The sequence below is a fragment of the Sceloporus occidentalis genome, unplaced genomic scaffold, assembly GCF_023333645.1.
Source record: "Sceloporus occidentalis isolate IW3139 unplaced genomic scaffold, rSceOcc1.0.p SCAF_1, whole genome shotgun sequence".
Taxonomy (NCBI): Eukaryota; Metazoa; Chordata; class Lepidosauria; order Squamata; family Phrynosomatidae; genus Sceloporus; species Sceloporus occidentalis.
In genome coordinates this window covers 48,160,586-48,184,642 of record NW_028316981.1, presented here as the reverse complement: position 1 = coordinate 48,184,642, position 24,057 = coordinate 48,160,586, and the positions used below count along the sequence as shown (strand labels likewise).

The 24,057-nt window shown below is 41.5% G+C and overlaps 1 protein-coding gene across 5 annotated transcripts in view; it reads left to right on the top strand.

Annotated features, from left to right (window-relative positions):
* The window catches only part of RAD18 (RAD18 E3 ubiquitin protein ligase), a 185,405-nt gene that overhangs the window by 50,473 nt on the left and 110,875 nt on the right, over positions 1-24,057 (top strand). For all 5 annotated transcript variants that reach the window (XM_089520335.1, XM_089520324.1, XM_089520343.1 and 2 more), the window contains exons 6-7: positions 3,558-3,657; positions 14,542-14,726. In XM_089520335.1, coding sequence (XP_089376461.1) covers positions 3,558-3,657; positions 14,542-14,726 — 285 coding nt within the window. The remainder of the gene's footprint in view (positions 1-3,557; positions 3,658-14,541; positions 14,727-24,057) is intronic.

Genomic DNA, 24,057 nt, shown 5'->3' with positions numbered 1-24,057 from the left:
ATTCCAAAATATATCTTTCTTCTTTTGCTTTTATATTTGCCTTTTATTTTTCTTTCCACTTCATGGATCTGAGGTACACGCTAGACCTTTAAACCTGGGACTCAAAGCAGAAATGCATTCATTTCCTGGGTGAACCATTACCGTTTGCTTTTAAGGGGAGAACCGTATATACTCAATTATAAGTCAACCACATGTATATGTCAGGGGCAGGTTTTGGGGCCAAAATTATGGATTTTGATATGACCCATGAATAAGTTGGGGGTAAAACTTAGAAGCATATAACAAAGGGTGTAAAGGATGAAGCAAAAGAAGACAGTGTCAAAGAATTGTTTGTGCTCATCCTAAAGACTGGATGGATGAGGAGAGAACTATGATAAATTGTGGCTGTGTGATGTATTGTGGAGGTGACTAGCACACATGAGGCCAAGAAAATGCACACATGTCAAAAAGGACGAAAAGGCAAAGCAAAGATTATTAATAGTGGTTATAGCCTTTAACTTGAATGTGATAACTTTGCTTGATTTTAATCCAGAAAAGCTGACAAACATACATAAATGCCTTATTCACATCCTTCAAAACCTGATTCTTCTCAGTGTTCCTTTGAAAGGAACGAGCAAAGAGTTGTCACCTCTGGCATTTTCCCAACCGGCTATTCAAAAATGTAAAGAAGCAGTGCCACAGAAGAGAGTAGAGGGGGCTAGTTCTTCTTTTAGATTGTCCCACGATGGACTAAGCTCTTTTCTTGCCTTTCACCACTCTACTCAGAGAAAAAGATGGTTCCCTTTTTTATAAAGGGTTAAAATGACACTACTTGAATTGATCTGTGGGTAAGTTGATTCAGTTTCTTAGGTTCAATTTTTTTAAATAAAATTCTAGACTTATACAGTATTGGTTTTTTATTTGTACATTGTCGGCCACCTTTCTGCCCAAAGAAATCTTAAGAAGCGACCAAACCTACAGAAAATATGTTAAAATGATTCCAAAGGGGACATAGACTGGTGTTCTTGTGTTTTGGAAGGGAGGGAATGCTAAAAATCACGCTTCTACAGTGCGCCTACATCATATGCGGGTGCACTTTACAAGGCTTTCAGCTTACGTTGAAAGCCACTCACCATAAAAGGGCGTGGCCGCCCTTTTAAATGGGGCTCAGGCATCTGTGGAATTTCCCTTATGCGGGGGGTGGCGTGCCCAGAACAAGGTTTTCCAGGCTTTCTGGAATCCCCAAGAATTATACTTGTGATTGACTACACTACAATTTTATCCTTCTTTTTCCTTGCAAACCTAAAAGGTGTATTGGTATATGTGTGAGGCAGTAGCAGAGGTTGAAGGACAGTGGGATTTCTTACCTCTCAAAGGTATGCAAAAAGAGCATTATAGCAGCTGCTCCCAAGTTGTAGACATTCTTTCCAAGCACAGTTAGGCTTGCCCCCTCCCTCTTATGCTTTTATCAGCAAACACCCTTTCATTCAGCTGTTTTTTTAGACTTTGAGTGCCTGCTGAGAAAGGGGCTTTTAACAGATTGGTAGGCGGGGTACATACCGCCACTTTGCGCCGCTCTGCCGCCGCCGCCAGTAGGTCCGCGGGGGAGCCGGAGCCTTCACACGGCCCGACTCCCGCGCGGACCGAAAAAGAAGCTCCAAAATGGAGCTTCTTTTTTCGTCGCGTTTGCGACGTAGCGAGGCGCCAGGGGCGCGCTCGCTACGTCACAAGCGGCGCGACACGTCTGGACGCTGTGCGTCCAGTACGTCAAGATGGCGGCGCCCATGTGGAAGGGGCGCCGCCATCTTGTACGTATTCTATACGTACTAGGGTTAGGGGGGTGCGGAAGCACCGCCCCTTCCTAACCCTAGTACGTATAGAAGACGTACTAAATGGCGGTATGTATCCCGCCGTAGTGTACTTTTTAAATTGATGTATTTTTAAACTGATAATTGACTAGTGGTCTGACATAATTTGTTTAATGGTTGTGTTACATTACAGCCAGCCCTTCATATTTGTGACTTTGACCTTTGTGAATTTGATTATCCACAGATTTGATTACTGTATATACTCATGTATTAGTCTAGAAATTTTAATTGAAAAATGACCCCCAAAATCTGAGTTGACTTATTAACTGGTCAATGTAGGGACTCTACTTTAACTCTTATTTTAAAAAGGGAACCATTCCCTAGTCAAAGACAAGAGTATAATCCGTCCTGACTCTCTTCTGCTCTCTCATCCATCCAGTTTTTAGGTGCCACAAACAGTTATGCCTGCTGGAACTTTGTAAGTTCTTTGGCATAGTTATTCTTTGCTTCATCTTTTAGATCCTTTGTTACATGCCCAGAAGTTTTATCCTTGACTCATCCACAGGTCACATCAAAATCCATAATTTTCACCCCAAATCCTGCACTTGGCTGATACATGAGGTCAATTTATAGTCAAGTATATATGGACATATATTCTCTCTAGGAATCCCTAGGTCCTTCACCACAACTCTGTGTTCACATTTCTGCAGACATTATGGAAGTGGACATAGAGATTTCTAGAGTGAACACTTCTCTAGGCATTTGTAGATCCTGTACCACAATTCTGTGATCAATATCTGACAGATTTTGACCACAGGATTTCACTCTAGGACCTAGAGATTCCTAGAGAGGTGTTCTCTCAGGTTTAAAAAATGGTCTTTTTTGGTTGTTCCACTTTTGTGAGGGCCCTTCACCCCTAATCACAGTGAATATGTGATTACTTATACACAGGGGATCTGTTCCAGACCCCACTGCATATAAAAAAAAAATCCGCATACGCTCAAATCCCTTTGGTTTCTATGGTGGCGCATTCCTGTGCCATTTTGTCTTCTCGGGCTTGCTGTATGCATAAGCTCAAATCTGTGTACGGCAAGCCTGCATATGGCGTGGGCGCTTTGTACAACCTGTCTTCTGCCTTTATCTGTACCTGTTTCAATTTTGTAATGAGCTCTTCCAGTTCTGAGAGAAAATTGGGTAAAAAAACAAATAATGAAATAAAACAAAGAAATAACTGTGTGTGGGAGGAGAGGTATGTAGATCTCCCATGTCTACTTCTCCACTCCAAATTGTTTCTTCTGATATTGCTTTCTCGAAGTGAATTGAGGAGCCGTAGTGTGCAAATTTGGCCATATGATGTATAATTTCAGTTTTGGCCTTTTCTGTTTGTGAATCAACAGGATACAGTTTCCTTTCCTTCAAACTGATGTTGCTGGAACACTTTTCTCCTTAGAAGAAGAATGCAGTTACATACAGGGGGAAATTTGAATCCCGAATGGACCAAATTTGCTTAGAAATATAATTTAAATAAAGATGTTGGATGATGGGATGTGTACTTAAATAACTACCCATATGTTAGTGGAAATTTATTGCTCTGGAAATAAATAAGGAAATCAAATTTATGATATTTGGGAAGAAGTCCCTTAAAAGTCTGCATCTTGCATAACTGTCAATCCTTGTTTGTTTTTTTTAAAATATAAAAATATTGGGTTTACTTTAACAAGTATTCTTGTAGGAGTTGTCAGTTGATGTGGATATTTTTAAATATTTCAGTGGAATGTCCTGTTTGTGGGGTTATTGTTCAAGAAATACATATAAACAAGCACCTTGACTGCTGCTTGACACGAGATGAGAAGAAGGACAGCCTTCGAAGGTAATAGATCTGAGTGAGTGAATTGTGGACAATGTTGTCAATGCTTGCTGCCATAACATTGTTATGTACCAGCACTGTACCATCTGCTTGCTCTTATGGTCTGTGAACAAAAGTAAAGATTTGTGTTTGATATTCACATGCTAAAAATGGGATAAACTAATCTCTTGCTGTTTGGTACTTCAGTATGGTTTGATTTATTGGGTAAGTGGGATATAGATATTTTAACAAAAGGTAAAGTGATTTACTTGTCTTTATATCAGAATCTTCATTTTCTTAGCAAGACTTCCTCTTTTGAATACTCTATAAACGCTTCTTCCAATTGAAGCTCTTGAATCCTGAACTTGGGACGAGAACAGATGGGCAGGAAAAATTGGCTCAATCCTGCTTTTCTGAAATGCAGATCAAAATCCCGTTCCCAAGATGGGCCAAATACGTATGGCCTGACTGCACTGCTCTGCATCAAGCTGCACCGCTGGGTAATTTTTTTTGTTGCCTCCCCACCATACATGCACACCATCATACAGACACACCACCTGTGACCTCCAAGTACCTCTCACATCCATTAGATAACTGCCCCTTTGATCATCCACACAGTTGCACGTATGATGATCCACTGGTACATCGGTGCATCAGTGTACAAGTGATACATTGGCAAAGCACAATCACAGAGCCTCCTCCTCCACATGCCCCTACACCACATGCTCCCTGTTGGACTGTCTGGTTTGTATACTTTGTAATTACATCCATTGGAGTTGTCGCACTTCCATTTCTTTGCTTTGCTGCAGCCCTGCACTTGCATTGGGGCGTCTGTATGCAGACATGAACATGTGCATTTTTCGCCTTGAGTCAGACTATCCCAGCTTCTGTTTGCTTGGGGGTTTTAGTCCTGGAGTGTGGCTTCGGTCCATTTTCTAGCTGCTTTCGAGGCATGTTTCATCTAAGCACCCCACCTTCAAAGCAGCTGGAAACTGCTTTATTTTGCCCATCTGTTTCACCCCTTGGAGAAAAATGGGATATAAGATAGATAGGTAGGAAATAGGACCATTTTCTAATCATTCTGCAAATGCCATTTTGGTGCAACAGCCCATCCTAGGCATGGGAGAATGACCTGGATGAGTCTTTGAAAGAAGGAGATTGGCTTGGTTTCTGTAGATTTATTAATCCATACAAATTTAAAGGAAGTTCAGTAAAAGAGGCAAAATGTTTGGAAATTAAGTAGCCATTGGAAGAAAACATACTTTTCTGTTTTTTCCCCAGAAAAAATAATGAAATTTTTAGCAAAATTTTTAAAAAATTCTTATTAGCACCCTTCACAGATGGAAAATCCATTTTTTACTGTTAGGAACATAAAATACTGATATATTACATGGTCTGGTATAAAATTATTCTCTTAATATATGAAAAATATAATTTGTTCAGAATATGATTACAAATTGATTTTATTTATTTTATTTTATAAGAAATTGAGCTACAAAAGTCCTGAACGAAATGTTTGTAATGTAAAGAACCACTTTGGTTTTGCCAATGTAAGGATCAGGCCAAAAGCACACTTAATAAGCTGCTCTGATAGCCTTGGCTGAAAAGCGGGGTATAAATAAATAAGTATTATTATTATTATTATTATTATTATTATTATTAAAACAAATTACATGATTTTATTTCCATAGGGTCACTCAGGCAGACCACACTTATTCCTATTTAAAAAAAAACCCCGAGAAAAGGAAACCAAACCAAGGAATTGTAATGTTCTGATTATGTATAGAGTCTTACATGGATATTTAAAATGATTTTAGGGCAATAAATATGTGAATGCCTTGTCTTAAAAATTTAATAATCATTCTAAAAGGAAATATTCCATAATCTGTTTTTCCCAATTTTTCTGGGGAAAAATCCTTGGAGAAGAGGAATGGGAAAAGTTCTCCCCTCTAATTTTTCTGGATTTTCCTCACCAGGTTGTCTAATCTCTAAATTCAGTACAAGTTTTCAGCAGGTAAAAATATCACTATTGCAGTGTCTCACTTAGTACGTTCAAACTGAGGTTAGTATTGTTGGGAGGCATGATGATAGGTTGATTCAGACTTTTATTTTTGGTCAAAATGTCAGACAGACAGGATTTCTGGAAAATGATTGCTGATTGCAGCTAAGGCAGAAGGTAATTCTAAAGGTTATGATGCTTCATCATTTTGAACCCAGTGATCCCAGGTCCCTACATGAAGACCTTATTAAACTATGCAGAAATGTAGTCATGTAAGCATGTAATTGGAAATCTCCTAAGCAACCTTCTGAACAGCTTTTTGTGTGAGTTATATGCCTTGAAGTCTACGCCAACTTACCTATCATAGGGTTTTCTTGGTAAGGTTTATTCAAAGGAGGTTTGAATAAAGTCACCCACTGATTTTCTATGGCTGAGTGGGGATTTGAACTCTGGTTTCCTGCTGTTCTAGTTCAGGCACTCAAACCACTGGATGAGTGATTAAAATTGGGAGCCATGGGTATGTGCAGATGTACTCAGCAAGGGCCAAATGCAAAGAATCCCATTTTTCAAAAATGTTGTGAAACAAACTTTTCATTTATCTTGTATATGGGAACCATTCAGGGTTTGGATCACATTCCAGTCAAATGCAGATGCTTTTTTTCTGGGTAGGGTCTGGCTACATAACCCAAACTCTCAATAGTTAGTGAACTGCTTTGTAAACTATTTCACTCTGACTGTAATTTGAGTATCCCACTTGATACACTAATAATGATAATAAATTGTAAACTTCTATTGTAAACCGCTCGGATTCCCAGTGATTGGGTGGTATATAAATAAAACCTATTATTATTATTATTATTATTATTATTATTAAATGACTTTCTCTCCCCCTCCCCTTTAATTTGTGATTTTGTTCTATCAATGAATTCTTTCTGTTTGTTGCCCCCATTGTACTGATTTGACATGGTACTATGACTCTTGAGACCAGGGTTGAAATTCCCATTGTCTCTTGGAAACCTATTAGGTGGCTTTGGGAAAGTCACACTCTCTCAGCCTCAGAGGAAGGCAAAGGCAAACCTGCTCTGAACAAATCTAACCAAGAAAGCCTGGTGATAGGTTTGCCTTAAAGTCACCATAAATTGGAAACAATTTGAATGCCTGAAAAACAACAATTTTAAAATTATATCATTGCATGGATAATTTGATCATTAGGAATTTATTTGTAGAGAATTTTTCCCCTGTTTTAAACTGCCTTTGGATTTTGAGTACTGTCCATTTTCTGTAAATTTTGATCAGTTTCTCTCCCTCTTGCCCTTTTATCTTTTGAAAATATAGGCTGGGATGAGATTATATGCTCTAATTTGATTGAGGACTTCTTAAAATTGTTCTCTTGCCACAGAAAGAGTACTTACAGTGGTTTAAACAGTTATGTGATAGCATGAATGGAATTGTGTTATGAATAGAGCAGAATGGTTTATCCCATCCTACCACGTGAAAAAAGAAAGGGCTTCCAGTGAAATATAAATAGGCAGCACACAAACAGGATGAACAATGTCAAGGATTTTTTAAACCTAATGAAACATGCAGGTTATCCATGGAGCCTGAGCTTGTTGCTAGGGAACGTTATCAGTGGCATTTGTTGCAAATTGCTTTGAGTGCCCATGGCAGAAGAGTGATTCATATAATTAATAAATAAATAAAGAATGAATGAATGAATGAATGAATGAATCATGTAGAAGGGATTAGACACATTTCTATAGCAGAAGATGCCCCAGTGCTAAATTAGTGAAGTTAGCTGGAGAGTCCAGGTACATGCACACAGTGATTTATTTGGTTACATTTGCAGGTCATGCTAAGTCATAGTTCAGCACAATATACATGTACATGTACACCAGTGATGGTGAACCTTTTAGAGGCCAAGTGCCCAAACTGCAACCCAAAACCTACTTATTTATTGCAAAGTGCCATGTCTCTCTGGCTTTCTAGTAACAAACTCTGGCAAACTCTGTGCTGGGGCGACGGCACAAGTGCCCATAGAGAGGGCTCTGAGTGCCACCCCTGCACACGTGCCATAGGTTCGCCATCACTGATATACACAATATATGTACAGTAAGGGCTGTTCGACAGTGGAACTCACTCCCTCCGAGTGTAGTGGAGTCTCCTTCCCTGGAGGTCTTTAAACAGAAGCTGGATGGCCATCTGTCATGGATGCTTTGATTGCGAATTCCTGCATGGCAGAATGGGGTTGGACTGGATGCCCTTGTGGTCTCTTCCAACTCTACGATTCTATGAATATACAAGATGCATTGGGTCTCAGAATGACACCTCGCTCCTTCTTCCATGCCGCCAGAAGAAGGCTTTTGGAAGCTTCTTCTTTTAATTAACTTTGGGCCCATACAGACAGGCCAAAATAAAGCTGCTTCAGGTCATTTTGGAGGTATACTGTTTAAATCATGCATGCGTTCTAAAAGTCCAGAAGCCGCACCAAAGCCATGCTCCAGTCCTTAGGATGTAAGCTATTGGTTATCTAAGAAAAACACTGTGGTTGAAAAGGATCTTAACAGTACTGGTACATGGATGATGGGGCTTCTTTAAAGATCTTTCCTTTCCTTGTGAAAGTTCAGACTCTGAAGTGATGCAAGTAGATGACTTGGGCTTCCAATTCAGTCTCTGGCATTCCATTAGAGGTCTCATATGATGTCCATATGAAAAGGTATCTTATTTTCTGTTGAAGGGAAGAAAAAAAAAAGCCATAAGCAACATGGTTACTGAAAGCCTCCTCTCATTTCTTTTGCCTTGGTTTTAACCTGTGGTGATAGGGCTGGTTTGACATAAAGGGCTTTGGCATTTAGTGGCTCTTGGTATCCCATGTGCTTACTTAGAGAGCCCTTCTGAGCAAGTGAATAAAGAAAAAACTGTTATGAAAACTAAAAACATGAAAAAAGCTGAGAAGCAAATGCCTACTGAGAAATCATATTTCTTAATTGGCAAAAAGATCAAATATCTAGAAACAAATATTACAAATAAAAATTCTGACCTTTTAAAGAACAGCTGTGTGAAAGTGCAGAATCAACTTAAGCAAGATTTGCCAAAAAAGGTCAAAGTTGACGATAACCCCGCGCCCCATGCCTCCGGATGATCTCTCCCAGCGGTTTCATGTAAATGTTAAAAAGCATGGGGGACAGAATGGCTCCTTGAGGGACCCCAGATGTAAGGGCCCTCTTGTCGGAGCACATGTCCCCCAGCTGCACCATTTATACTGCACGTATTGCGTCCGCAGAGTCGCGTCCAGCAGAGCTGTTCAGGGTGGTGAGAGAGCTCACTCAGTTGGCTCCCCCCCTGAACCCACTATTGGAGCCATCTAAAGCCTGCTGTGACGAGTTTAACACCTTCTTCGCGGATAAAATCTCTCGGCTAAGAGCTGATCTCAACGCTGTTATTGGTTCAGAATCAAGAGTAGAGGCGTCCAGAGCTTCCGTGGACTCAGTTGCACTGGATCATTTTGAGTCTGTAAGTACCGAGGATGTGGACAAGATCCTCGGTAGCGTTAGGAAGACGACCTGCTCTCTTGATCCCTGCCCTTCATGGCTGGCAGTTCACGGTGACAACAGAAATGCTGCGTCGTATTATCAATTCATCATTCGGGGAGGGCCGTTTTCCATCTAATCTCAAAACGGCCATTGTAAAACCTTTATTAAAGAAGCCCTCCCTTGACCCCCTAATTCGAAATAATTATCGGCCTGTGTCACTGCTGCCATTTTTAGGGAAGGTGATCGAGAGAGTGGTTGCCTCCCAGCTACAGAGGGTCTTGGAGGAGACGGATTATCTGGACCCATTTCAAACCAGTTTCCGGACGGGCTATGGGGTTGAGACTGCCATGGTCGCCTTAGCCGATGATCTCCGTCTGGGCATGGACGGGGGTAGCGTGTCCCTGTTAGTGCTCTTGGACATCTCTGCGGCCTTCGATACCATCGACCATGGTATCCTTCTGGATCGCCTGGGGGAGTTGGGAATCGGGGGCACTGCTTTACAGTGGTTCCGTTCCTACCTCTCAGGTAGGTTCCAGATGGTGGAGCTGGGGGACTGTCATTCTGATAGGAGGGCCCTGACATCTGGGGTCCCTCAGGGAGCGATCTTGTCCCCTATGCTATTTAACATTTACATGAAGCCGCTGGGAGAGATCATCCGGAGACACGGGGTGCGGTGTTATCAGTACGCTGATGACACCCAAATAGTCTTCTCTGTGTCTCTGACTGATGCAGTGACTAAGGATGGCATCTCTCCACTCAATGCCTGTCTGGAGTCGGTAATGGGCTGGATGAGGGAAAACAGACTCAGCCTGAATCCAGAGAAAACGGAAGTACTTGCGATAGGCTCTCCTGGTCCTGGGAAGGAAATTTGTCCACCGGTCCTGAACGGGGTCACGCTCCCCATGAAGGACACTGTTCGCAGTTTGGGGGTGCTTCTGGACTCGTCGCTTCACCTGACTCCTCAGGTGGATGCGATGGTTAGAAGCACCTGCTATCAGCTTCGGCTGATACGCCAGCTGCGTCCCTACCTGGACCGGGGAGACCTTGAAACAGTAGTACATGCACTGGTAACCTCTCGACTTGATTTCTGTAATGCGCTCTACATGGGGCAACCCTTGTACCAAACTCGGAAGCTGCAGTTGGTTCAAAATATGGCCGCAAGGCTGGTCACTGGTAGTTCCAGGGCCAGCCACATAACACCCGTATTGAAAGATCTGCATTGGCTGCCAATCCGCTTCCGGGCTCAATACAAGGTGTTGGTTATTACCTATAAAGCCCTAAATGGCTTGGGCCCAGAGTAGTTGGAGGACCGCCTCTCCCCATACAATCCGCCCCGCACTCTCAGGTCAGGTGGGGAAAAACTTTTGAGAGTTCCAAAGATGAGATATGTAGGGACTGTGCAAAGGGCTTTCTCTGCGGTGGCCCCGCAGTCTTGGAACTCTCTCCCTGATGAGCTCCGCTCGGCCCCCTCCCTGGAGTCATTTAAGAAAAATCTCAAGACTCACTTATTCCACCAAGCCTTTCCTCACATGTCCTGCCTGTCATCTTTCCAGTGTATTGTGTGTTGTTTAGATTGTTTACTGATTTTAACTGGTTTTAATCATTAGGTATGAATGATGGATTCTTAATGATGTACTTTATTATACGGTTTAATATGGGGGAGTTTTGTGGTCAAATTTCTATCTGTAATTTTGTTTTATGCTGTATTGTATTTTATTATTATCTTGTAAACCGCCGTGATCGAAGGAATGGCGGTATATAAATAAATCTCATTCATTCATTCATCTGGAACCTACCTGAGAGGTAGGAACGGAACCACTGTAAAGCAGTGCCCCCGATTCCCAACTCCCCCAGGCGATCCAGAAGGATACCATGGTCGATGGTATCGAAGGCCGCAGAGATGTCCAAGAGCACTAACAGGGACACGCTACCCCCGTCCATGCCCAGACGGAGATCATCGACCAAGGAGACCATGGCGGTCTCAACCCCGTAACCCGCCCGAAAGCCGGTTTAAAATGGGTCTAGATAATCCGTTTCATCCAAGATCGATTGAAGCTGGATTGCAACTGCCTTCTCAATCACCTTCCCCAAAAATGGCAATAGCGATACTGGCCGATAATTATTATGCATCAGGGGGTCAAGGGAGGGCTTTTTTAGCAAGGGTTTTACAATGGCCAATTTTAAGCTAGATGGAAATTGCCCATCCCTCAGTGATGTATTAATTATGCGGTGTAACATGGAAGTTACCACCGTCCCCCACTGAGCCGCTAGCCACGAGGGACAGGGATCGAGAGAGCAAGTTGTCTTCCTAACACTTCTAAACCTGTACCAGTGTGGGCAGTCAGTTGTGGAAATCCTGGAAAATATAGTGGTTCAGTGCTGCTTATATAACAGTCCAAGACAGAAATTTATAATACAATGGCTGGATGGAAAAAGCAGCTGGAGAGAAGATGGCATTCTGGTGTTCTTATTGACCGATAGAGTCATAGTTGCTTTGGCCAGTGTACTATGGCAGTTTAGTCAACTACAGCATAAGGCAGTGATGACGAACCTTTTAGGGGCTGAGTTTCCAAACTAAAAGGCCTTCCGGTACCGGGTGTTAGTCAGTGCTGGGAGTTTGGACTTCCATTCTCTGGGGACAGGACTTCTCTCCCCTGCCCTCTCAGGCTTTCAGCTGCCTTTCCATAGGCAGCTGAAGGCCCGGGGCAGGCAAGGGGGAAAGAAGAGGAACAGACATGCGGCTTTTCCTCTTCCTCCCCCCATGCTATCCCCGGCCTTCAGCTGCCTCCTCTGGAAGGAGGAGGAACAGGTGCATGCCTCTTCCCCCTCCTCCCCCAAGCTGTCCCCAGCCTTCCGCTGCCTCCAGATAGGTAGCTGAAGGCTGGGGAGGGTCTGGAAGGAGGAGGAACAGATGTGTGCCACTTCCTCCTCTTCCCTGCCCTCTGCGTGCCAGATAAAATGACTTTGTGTGTCATCTCTGGCACGTGTGCCATAGGTTCACCATCACAGGTATAAGGGATCCATATGATCCATATGATAGACTTACAGAATGACTTAGTGCAGTGAAAATGGGAGTATTTTATTAATTAATTTAATTATTTGTTATTTATTTAATTTATATCCTGCTTTTCATGCAACATGGGACCCAAGGCAGAGTACTTTTTGTACTTTTTCAGTACAAAAGTAAAAGGGTAAAAGGAGGGGATAATAAAGTATGTGTCCTTACTTTGTTTTTATTTACAGTATTTATACCCCGCTCTTCAGCCCTAAAGGCTCTCAGAGCGGCTTACAGATAGTTATTCAGACGGTTCCTTGACCTGTTAACTATAAATTCCCTATCTGTTGGTTAAATATTACATTTCTATATGCAGTCAGTTCTCCATATCCATAGAGTCTGCATCCATGGCTTGAATTTTTAAAAAAAAACAAACCAAAAAAGCAAACCTAGATTTTTGAATTGTGCCCAGAAACACATTACTCTTTACTTCATATAAGGAAGTGGGCTTATAGCCATGAAAGCTCATGCTAAAATAAAAATCAGTTTAGTCTTAAAGGTGCTGTCACATTCTTTGTTTGCTCACCCTCTTCCTCCTTTTTATGGTATGCAATACGTTCATACATTTGGACAGTCGAGAGCTGCTTCTCATCTTCTGGTCCAGTCTGGAACAACAGAGTTGTCCTTCTTCCTAAAAAAGGATCTATACCAGTGCTTCTTAAGTTACCAGATGGAGAGGAGCAGGAGCTGTTAGCTACAACTGTTCAGTTCTTTTCTGGAAATCTGCTGTTGGTTGGAAGCTTATGGCTTATGTGCTGGTACTTGTTCATGGACCATCACTTTGAGTAGCGTTGATCTCCATGATTGTGCCCTACTTAATAGGAATGTTGGTTAATTCAGTATTAGTATTTTATTGATCGTATTTTGTATTATTGTATCATTTTTACTGATGTAATTTCGCCTTGATCCTTGGGAGAGGCGGGAAATATAAATAAACATTATTATTATTATTATTATTATTATTATTATTATTACCACCTGTGGCTCCAAATGTCTGGAATGAAACCTTTTCCACAGGACAGAGTCTGTGATATCAGTTACCTTGGAACAGATGTATCTGTCTAGCATTTACTGGAGCATGTCCAAAGGAGGGTGACTAAAATGGTGAAAGGTCTGGAAACCTTGCCCTATGAGGAACGACTCAGGGAGCTGGGGATGTTTAGCCTGGAGAAGAGAAGGTTAAGAGGTGATATGATAGCCCTGTTTAAATATTTGAAAGGATGTCATATGGAGGAGGGAGCAAGCTTGTTTTCTGCTGCTCCAGAGAGCAGGACCCGGAACAATGGATGCAAGCTACAGGAAAAGAGATTCCACCTCAACATTAGGAGGAACTTCCTGACAGTAAGGGCTGTTCGACAGTGGAACACACTCCCTCGGAGTGTAGTGGAGTCTCCTTCCTTGGAGGTCTTTAAACAGAGGCTGGATGGTCATCTGTCGGGTATGCTTTGATTTGGATTTCCTGCATGGCAGGGGGTTGGACTGGATGGCCCTTGCGGTCTCTTCCAACTCTATGATTCTATGATGGAATTTACAACAACTGTACATGAAATCTGGCTCATAGGACTTCTGGTAATCTTTTGGGAGAAACTGTTTTTTAATAATGATGCTCTAATGCTTGATATTGTTGTTTTCAAACTTTGTACATTTTGTGTTTTCTTTATATTTTATTATCTCTTTCAGTAATGTTTTGAAGTAAGAAAGCTGGATCAAAGTAATTGGAATATATAATATCAGTACTGTTGAGTGGTACTTGCACGTACCTTATCATGTAAATACATCTGTTTGTAACAGATTAATAGGTAGGCCACTCAGGAAACCTCAGCCTGGTATGTTATAGTGCCATGGAAATAAGGAAATAGATTTTAAATGTTTTACTTGAATGCAGCTCAGCATAACTTGACTCACACGGTTGTTGTGAGGATGACAATGGGCAAGGACTTTCTATGTTATGGGGTAAAGTTAGGAGGATATAAATATACTTAATAAACAAAAGGGAGAAATCTTGATGTTTAGAACAGGAATGGTGCAGCTGGTACAGAGGACACAAAATTCTAACTACACTTTTAAAGTAATGAAGGGAAGGCTTGAAGACAAAATGATCCTTCAGAACCTTTTAAAAAATTTTGCAGGCATAATCCTATCCATCAAAAACTTGACCTGCCTGAAGTCATGGCGCTATAACATATTTGATGTGCTCCTATAATTATGTATTTTTAAAATTAGTTACCTTGTAGGAAACTCATGAAAGTTTGTTCATTTGTCCTCAGGAAAGGATTTTTTTTTTAACATTTTCTTCTTCTGTGATTTTAAAAAAAATCTTTCAGTTCTGGACACACAAAGAAGTTCCTGCCTAAACTGGTTTACAATTTGCTTTCTGACCGTGATCTGAAGAAATTGCTGAAGGAATATGGGCTGTCCACCCAGGGAACAAAGCAGCAGCTTATTAAAAGACATCAGGAGTTCGTGCACATGTATAATTCACAGTGTGATTCCCTAAATCCCAAATCAGGTAGGAAGATGGATTTCAGATGATATTTTACTTAAAAATTACTGTTTCACAAAAAGTACTTCTTCCTCACAGTTCACTTATCTACCATTTAAAACTTAATATAATGTTAGCTTGTTGATTTGTTATTTCTTTTTGATCTTATTTGGACTCAGATCTCTCTTCTTGTCAAATAATCTGCTGTGTTGGTGGCCAGTAGAAATTGTATTTGCATGGCAATTTCTTTATGCAGGTTAGCTCTCCGTGTTCAATGGCTGCTTTCCACATGCATTAGATTTTCTTTGTGCCAACTACATCACAATTGATTAACTTTGGGTTATTTAATTTAATTATATTTGCACAATGAGGAGCAGACTGGAGCTCTGTGGTTGCTGCTAGATTGATAGCCCCAGGATCATAGAGATGTGGAGATGGGTAGCCAGGAAGTTGCTGCTTTTGCTTGCGGGACACTGGGATCCTTCCCTCTTTTTCTTGTTTAATGAAGGCTTGCTTATTAAAGAAAAACAAAGGCTCCACTGGATTAATTGCTTCTCCAGCCATAATTACTGAAGAAAATCAATTGTTTCCAAAAGTAATTGCTTTCCCTTTAGCTTTTAGCTTCCACTTTATTTTGATTTCAGTGGCAGATCATTAGCTTGTCAAAGAAAGCAATTTAAGCTCCATCACTTCCGGTTTGGGGGGAAACAAACCTCTCCTTGTTGAAATTTCCTCTCCCATTACCTAGATGGGGTGCGTAGGGGCTGTTTTGGCAAAAACTTTTACAGGGGATGTGAGGCTGCAATGTGGAGCCCCATGCAATTTGCAGGCCACATTTTGCCCACCCCTTGTTTAGAAGCTGTCACATGGATGCAACTTTAAATGCCCATTTTTTAAATTTTTATTGGTGTATGATGAAGCTGGCCTTGATAACTTGATACTGCTGATCCCTTTGTTTGCCATATAAACTGCTATACAGTTTTTTTCTCGCATTATTTTCAGTATTGTGTTATAGGGGTTCTTGTGGTCTTGTAATTATTTATTTCAAAATCAGTTTTAATATATAAATATTTCTACCCCTTCCCAACAAAGAATAGAGAAGTTGGCATGCATACATATATGAATGTTGTCGATCATCACATAGCTTTAACTGCTTTTTGAAAGAGTGAAGGTTTTCTAAAGATAACTTAACAGAGGTGTCTCTGACTCAGTTTTCACAAATAGGTTTCTTGTTAGAGCTGAAAACAGATATTCTTTCACATAAAGGTTGGTATGACTTGAGAGTTACAATGGGAAAAATGTGACTTGAGGACACAAGTATTTGTTTAAAGCAAAAGGAGAAGACAGCCTGACAATTTATCTGTCATAATGTGATTTGCTGTACTCCGATTAGTCATACGCAACAATGGAAGTGTCTGTCTTTGGTGTTTTCATTTGACTTCTTAACATTTCAGCAACCGTTAGAGAAATGCAGTGAGTGAGTAAAAGGAATGATGCTGGGAACGCAAGAAGAATCTTGCTGGATCAGACCTAAGGCCTATCTAGTCCAGCACATTGTTTCTCACAGAAGCCAGCTAGATGCCTCTGGGAAGCCCATAGAATAGAGAAGGGTGATAGCCCTCTTCCACAATTATTTCCTAGCATCTGGTAGTCAGGTGTACAGTTAGTATCTGTATCCACAGGTTCTTTATCCATAGATTCAAACTTCTATAGCTTGGAAATATTAAAATATAAAACTATATAAATTCAAAAAATCAAAACTTGATTTTGCCATTTTTATGTAAAGAACACCATTTTATACTATTGTATTTAATGAGACTTGCACATCTGTGGATTTTTGAATCTATGACTGGTCCTGGAACTAAACCCCAGCTGACACCCAAGGGCCCACTGTACATCAGTTGTGCTTTTTATCCTGGAAGGGGAATAAAGCCATCATGACTAGTACTCTGGGTCCTTGTTATCCACTGGAGTTTGGTTCTAGGATTCATGTTGGGATGTAGAGCTCAACTGGTTAACTGAAGATGAAAGAGATAGATTTTCATGTCCTCTCTGCTGTGCTGGAGGGGAGAAGTGGATTAGTGATCTACTGCTGTTTCTAATTCATTCCATAATGAATTTATTGGAATATTGGTGTCAAGTTGGCTCATTCCAATTTTACTTCAGATAGGGATACATTGTCTAATAGCTTAGTTAGCAAACTTGAGATACACTCCAGAATTGGGTTCATTTCTCATTTTAATGGAGTGATTTCTTTACAAGGTACCAGATTCCTGATGGAATTCAAATTTGGGTTTTGTTTTCTCATGAGAGAAACCTGTAGGCTCTATAGTAACAGTATCTATGTAGAAAAAGCTTAAAATCTATACATTGTGCAATTAAAAACACAGTGCTTGAGATTCCAGAAAGTTCTTGGTTTTTTTAAACATAGTATAAACCCTTGTGCCATTTTCTATTTAGAAATCAGCTATTTATTTTCTGCCTGCCATAAATAATAGAAATGAGGAGGGGGGAGAGCCATGCCAGGAGAATTCTGGGTAATGTTAGCAGGCAAGAACATCAACAAGGTTTCTATCACGTTTGATGCTTATAATTGTTTACGCTCTGTCTAGTAATTCAACCAGCAGTGACTCTGTAAAACAAATCAAGTCTTTTTCTGTTTCACAGAAAGAGGCCTGAAATGGAGCAAGAGATGTTTACCCAAACTTGTTATCTAATGAGCTGATTGTAAGACAGATTCAGAATCTGGCCTCTCAGTCTCAAATCCCATATGCCATTAATGCTGGCAACTTTTAATTCAGTGCTAGTTGTAAATAAAGTAGTTGAATGAACAGTACAAAATAATGATTGGAGGAAGTGAAAAATCACCCATGCTCATGTACTGTTCAAGCACACCTGTCCAGCTTTTCTGTTAGCTTGTTTTTTTTTAGTTTGGGAAGTGTTGGTTATCAGAAACCGCCTTCTGGGGGAGGGGGCTGTTTAGACGTGGGCGGCTTCAAGATGCTGCAGCGGTGCAGCAGTAAAAGCTTTTTTTTGCCAGCTGAAAAAGGTGCGGACCTTTGCTGCCCCTTTAGGGCTTTCTGTTTCACTCTTACATTTGTACCTAGCAGACTGAAAAACCTCACTTCTGTCAAATTTTGTTTTGGACCCCAGAGGGATGCAATTAATTATCTAAAATATATTTAAATGCAATTACCTACTGAAGTGATGATCATGTGGCTAGCATAAAGCATAAGAACTGAATCGACGTTCATGTGACTGTCATAAAGAGCCATAATGAAATAATATGGTAGACACAATAGATGGCAAATTGTAGTATACGAGAACAATTATAATAAAATGAGAAACATAAGCATTTTAAAATCCGGTCTATTTTAAAAAAATGGATATGCATCACTTTTGTAGACAGTTCAGGATTTTTACATGGTTCCAGAAAGAAAAGAAAAAAGTAAAAGTCAAAAATATTTAAAAGATTTTCCTTGCAAAAGTTCCAAAAATGTCCCCAGATTCCCCTCCCAAGAAATGATAAAAGGAAAACATCTCCCTTTCTGTTCTAAAAGTGCAAGCATATTTCAGGCTTTAGGAAATAAATTTGTAGTAGATTAAAAAAAGAAAATAAAAGTAATTAAAAATAGTTAGCAAGCAAGTGAACTGCTTCTCCATCTTGAATGTTTTCAGCCTACAGCTAAAGCAGCTTAAAGCATCAAAAACCAGATCAGAGAAATCTACCACACCTTGCAAGCCCCATCCTTGGTTTTAAGCAAAAATATACAAGAATGTCTGTTATTGGTAACATCCCAGCATTTTGTGCATTGCGTTATGTCACTTTTTAAAAAACTAGCTCTATATTGAATAATTACTGTACCAAAACTTACTCTTTGCTGTTTCTTGTTTAAATATGAAGTATCTTTCTAACCTTAACTATCTGGACTCCAAAACGCAGATCATTGTGTTCAAAGATTCTTCTGTATGGCCCTCCTCAGACGGGCCTTTGCGGCGCCCTCATTACGAGCAAGGGTTGCCTGGTGGGCGGAGCGCCCACACGCTCGGCAACCCTCGCGCATAACAAGGGCATCGCAGCTGCGCACCACCACCCACATGGTGCGCACAGCTATGACGTCGCAGCTGCGCACCGTCCAAACTTTTTACTGCTCTTTTTTGCTGTGCAACAGCATCACACAATTTGGTTGCTGCAGCGCTGCTGCGCAGTAAAGAGAAGTGCCTCCATGGTGCCTCTTTCTGGCGGTCTGTACCCCGCCTATGTTATCTAATCTATCATCCAAGTTTAAATTAAAGTTGAGGCCCTGGATTTGTTAAATGTAAAAGGAGGCTGAAATAAAGTATGCCAACCTATCAGCGAGACACATAACAAGACGAAGACTGATTTATTATTATTATTATTATTATTATTATTATTATTATTAACCTTTATTTATAAAGTGCTGTAAATTTACACAGCGCTGTACATACAATCTTTTTAATCGTACGGTTCCCTGCCCTCAGACTTACAATCTAAAAAGACACGACACAAAGGGAGTGGTGGTGGGGAAGGGGCCTCTCTAGTAGGATAATACATATAAAATACATAGCAATATAGGAAATGATCCAAAAGAACATCAAATAGCAAGTGACAATTATGCAATGCCTGGGAACGCTGCCCTGAACAGGATGGTCTTCAACTCAGTTTTGAAGCTGGTTAAAGAAGTGATGGCTCTTGTTCGCGGGGGAAGAAGGTTCCAGGAGTGAGGGGCAGCGAGTGAAAAGGGGCGAATCCGGGATGGGGCAGAGGAAATCCTGGGCTGGGACAGCAGACCTTGACTACCAGAACGGAGGGCCTGAGTGGGAAGGTGAGGAGAAAGAAGGTCTGATAAGTAAGGAGGGGCCAGTCCATGGAGGGCTTTAAATGTCGACAGCAGGAGCTTATACTGAATGCGGAAAGGGAGGGGGAGCCAGTGAAGGGATGCCAACACAGGAGAGATATGGTCACAGCAGTGGGCGGATGTGATAATGTGTGCAGCTGAATGCTGGACAGAAATTAAAGGACGGAGGTGAGAAAGAGGAAGCCCAGCCAGAAGGATGTTACAGTAATCAAGTCGTGAGATCACTAGGGCATGGACCAGGATCTTAGCAGTAGAAGCAGAGAGATATGGTCGGATTTTAGCAATATTGTACAAAAAGAATCTACAAGCCTTGGCTGTGGTCTGGATCTGAGGGATACACGACAGAGAAGAGTCAAAGATAAAACCAAGACTGTGGGCTTGCTGGACTGGTTGAATAGAAATGTTATCCACAGAGACAGAAAAGGAGTGTTGAAGGGTGGGCTTAGGAGGAAAGACAAGAAGCTCCGTCTTGGACAAGTTGAGCTTCAAACGCTGATGGCGCATCCACTGCGAGACAGCTGTGAGGCAAGACGAAACTTGCTGTTCAAGCCCTGGAGAAAGGTCGGGGGTGGAAAGATACAACTGGGTGTCATCGGCATACAGATGGTAGGAAAAACCAAAAGAGCTAATGAGTTTACCTAAGGACAGTGTGTAGAGAGAAAACAGAAGGGGACCCAGAACAGAGCCCTGGGGAACTCCAACAGATAAGGGGACAGGAGATGAAGTCTGACCACCTGCAACCACTGCAAAAGATCTGTCTGACAAATAAGATCTCTAAACCAGTCGAGAACAGAGTCTGAGAACCCAAGGTCAGAGAGTATGTCAACTAGGATACAGTGATCAACGGTGTCAAAGGCTGCAAACAAATCAAGAAGGATGAGAACAGAGTAAAGGCCATTAGCCTTGGCCTGTAAAAGGTCATTCGAGATCTTGGTGAGGGCTGTCTCTATAGAATGCCGTGGGCGTAAACCAGACTGAAAGAGATCAAGAATGGAGTTGGCTTCAAGAAACTCAAGATAGCGAGAATAAACAACCTGTTCCAAGACTTTAGAAAGAAAGGGAAGAAGAGAAATCGGACGATAGCTAGACAAACAGGAGGGGTCAAGAGAAGGTTTTTTCAGAATTGGGGAAATGAGAGCATGTTTGAAGTCCGAAGGGAAGGAGCCTGTAGAGAGAGAGAGAGAGATTGAAGATATGGAGAAGCGAGGGGAGAAAAGAGGGGGCGATAGAGATTAGAAGACGAGTAGAAATTGGATCAAGAGAACAGGTTGCAGGTTTGCAAGAGTTCAGAAGTGAAGAGAGTTCATCCAAAGAAGCAGGAGGAAACACAGAATTTTTTTTAGGGGAGGGCCAAAGAAGATTATGACCAGAAGAGCAATCAGGAGGGACAATCTAAGAGCGAATGGTGGTAATCTTAGAGACGAAATAATTAGCAAAGCCATTAGGAGAGAATGATGAAGAGACAGGAGGAGAGGGAGGTTTAAGCAACGAGTTGAAGATGGAGAACAAACGCTGTGGGTGCCTCTCATTGGCGGAGATCAATGATTTGTAATAAGTTTGTTTAGCCATAGAGAGGGTGCGTGAGAAGGAAGAAAGAACAAATTTGAAATGAATAAAATCAGCCCACTGTTTGGACTTTCTCCAAAGACATTCAGCCGCTCTAGAGCAGGACCGGAGAAACTTGATGATAGGGGTAAGCCAGGGCTGAGGCCTAGTCTTAGAGGAAGAAGTGTGGACAGAGACGGGCAAAATGGTCGAGAGTTGAGGAAAGAGTGGAGTTAAATAAAGACATTGCTGAGTCAGCAGAATCCCCAAGATTTAGGGAGGAGAGAGATGAGTCCAGGGTCTGACCAAGATGGTTAGAGTCAACAGATTGAAGGTTACGAAAATGGCGTTGAATGGTATGACGAGGAGGTGGAGTATGAGAGCAAAGGAGATTAAATGATGGTCAGATAGTGGAAAGTCAAGTGCCAGGTAATCAGAAATGGTGCAGTTTGCAGCAAGAACCAGGTCGAGACAATGACCAAGAGAATGAGTTGAAGAGTTGGAGTATGGCTGGAGGCCAAAAGAAGCTAGCAGAGAATTAAAGTGGGATGTTGTAGGGTTATTGGAATCATCAACGTGGATATTAAAGTCACCTAGGATCAAAGTGGGGACTGAATCTGAAAGAAAGAATGTCAGCCATGATTCAAAGTCTGAGAGGAACTGGGTGGCAGAACCAGGAGGGTGATAGATGACTGCTGTAGAGGAGAAAAGAGTCTAATAGGGTGAAACTCAAAGGAAGAGAAATGATAGCTGGGGGGAAAAGATAGGACTTGAAACTGGCAGGAGTTAGATAGCAAGATACCAACCCCTCCTCCTCGACCCTCAGGGCGGCTTGTGTGGGTGAAGGAGAGACCACCAAAAGAAAGGGCAGCGGGGGTTGCAGTATCATGGGCTGGAAGCCAGGTTTCTGTGAGAGCGAGGAGATTAAAGGATTTGGAGAGAAAAAGGTCATGGATTGCTGCTGCTTTAGGGGCAACAGAGCGGCAGTTCCAGAGGGAACAGAGGAATGGATGTCAGGGATGATGGGAGTTGTAGCTCTTCACCTCTGGCTCTAACTCACCACCTTGTTATGCAGCAGAGCTGACCAGCTTTGGTCAGTGGTTAATGCTTTTCTTCCAAGCAGCAGAGTTTCAGAGAATAGGCTGAAGACCCTGACAAACTCTCCAAGCCTTCTTACTCTTCTTCCTGAGATGTCTCCAGGCTTCTCCAGGATTCTGCTGGCTCTTGTATCTTCACTCAAGACACCAGACAACTCAGTAGTCTTATATAAAAGATCTACTTTATTCTACTATATATAAATACTATATGCCCTACAAAATCACAATCTCCAACACTCCATAATATCTCCAAACTACTCCAACTACCCAGCAAAAAACATTGGCAAACATTGCAATTATTATAGCCATTGTTAATCACCACCCACTAGTCAGTTTCCACCCAGTGGGTGTGTACACTCATTTTGATTGGTTCACATAGTTCAACCCACACTTAAGACCAACCCAAGTATTTCATCATTTTACCTTGTACACTTAATGAATCTCAGGTGTTTCCAATTGTACATTCTATAATTCTGTCCTTGACTTTCAAGACTTCTAAATTACATTAGCTTTTTCACCTGTGTAGCTTCTTAATTGCTCTTGCTTAGTCATTGTGACTTTCACATACATATTTTATTTCTATTACTGTATGTCCCATGTTGCATTTTCCTTAACAATGGAAGCAGGGAGACAGGGAGAGGCCGAATGGGGATCAGGTTAGGAGAAATGTGAGGAGCCATGGGAAGGATAGGATTCACTACCCAGTGATCAACAGGAGAAGGTGTGACAATGGGAGAGACAGTAAAGAAAAAAGGAGAGAGGTAGCTGGCTCTCTTTCTGAGGTGTTAAAGCAGTTAGAGTCTATAGCCAGCTCGGGCCTTCAGAGGAAGAGTCCAATGCAAGCAGGAGGTGGGCCTGAGGGAGCAGAGAGTCTTACTTAACATTTATTTAAAAACATAAAAGTAAAATTAATGTAAAAGAAACAGTCTCATTCTCTGGTGGTGGTGTAATACTCTTGTACTAAAAGAATAATAAAATAACTTGAAATCTGACTTGAAATCTTACAATTAAGTTAATATATCACTTTATACATGTGAATTGTAAACCCTGAGAGATCTCTATGCCAGAAGCAACCTAGGAGTCTTATTTTTTGTCCCACTGAGTGTTTGAAACTGCTCCTTTGCAGATCCCAAAAGTGAGTCTTACTGAGGCAATGGTAGGGTGCCCCACGTCTCTTTTAAACACTGTCCACTTTGATGAATCATGTATTGCTTGTGGAGAGTGACAGACCCCATCATCTTAATTTGAAATGGGTTCTCTGTTTTCTAATCCTCCTCCCAGAGAACTGCTTCTTTGTTAATCCTCAACTGTCCCCAGTTTTCCTTGTATGCAGCCTCCCCCAATTTTTTGAGCCTCTTTCCCTTACTTTGCCTTATACAATGGCAAAAAATACCTCCCAGGGAATATGGTTCTGAGGGAGAAGAAGAGCAGCAAAGTGCAACTTCAGTAGTTGGTAAGACCCCCTTCTTCTTGATTCCAGCTGCTGTTCCTCTGCCTCCTGAGAGACAATAAAGAGCCAGGCACATTTCCATAGTGCCCCAAATGGCTGAACTTACATCCATGCACTGCTCCCCCACAACCAATTCTTTCCCCCTTATATGTTATGTCTTAGGGCTTATCTTCATGAATCAAATACTGGAGGCGTTCCTTCAGGTATGCTGGACCCAATCCATGTAGGGCTTTATAGGTAATAACCAACACCTTGTACTGAGCCCGGAAGCTAACCAGAGGAATTTGGGATTTTTGCTTCATAAACTCCACTGAAAAAGGAATGGTGATTTTTATAGACTATCTACAAGGATCCAAGAGGTCAGAAGATGTTAATGTTTGGAAAGG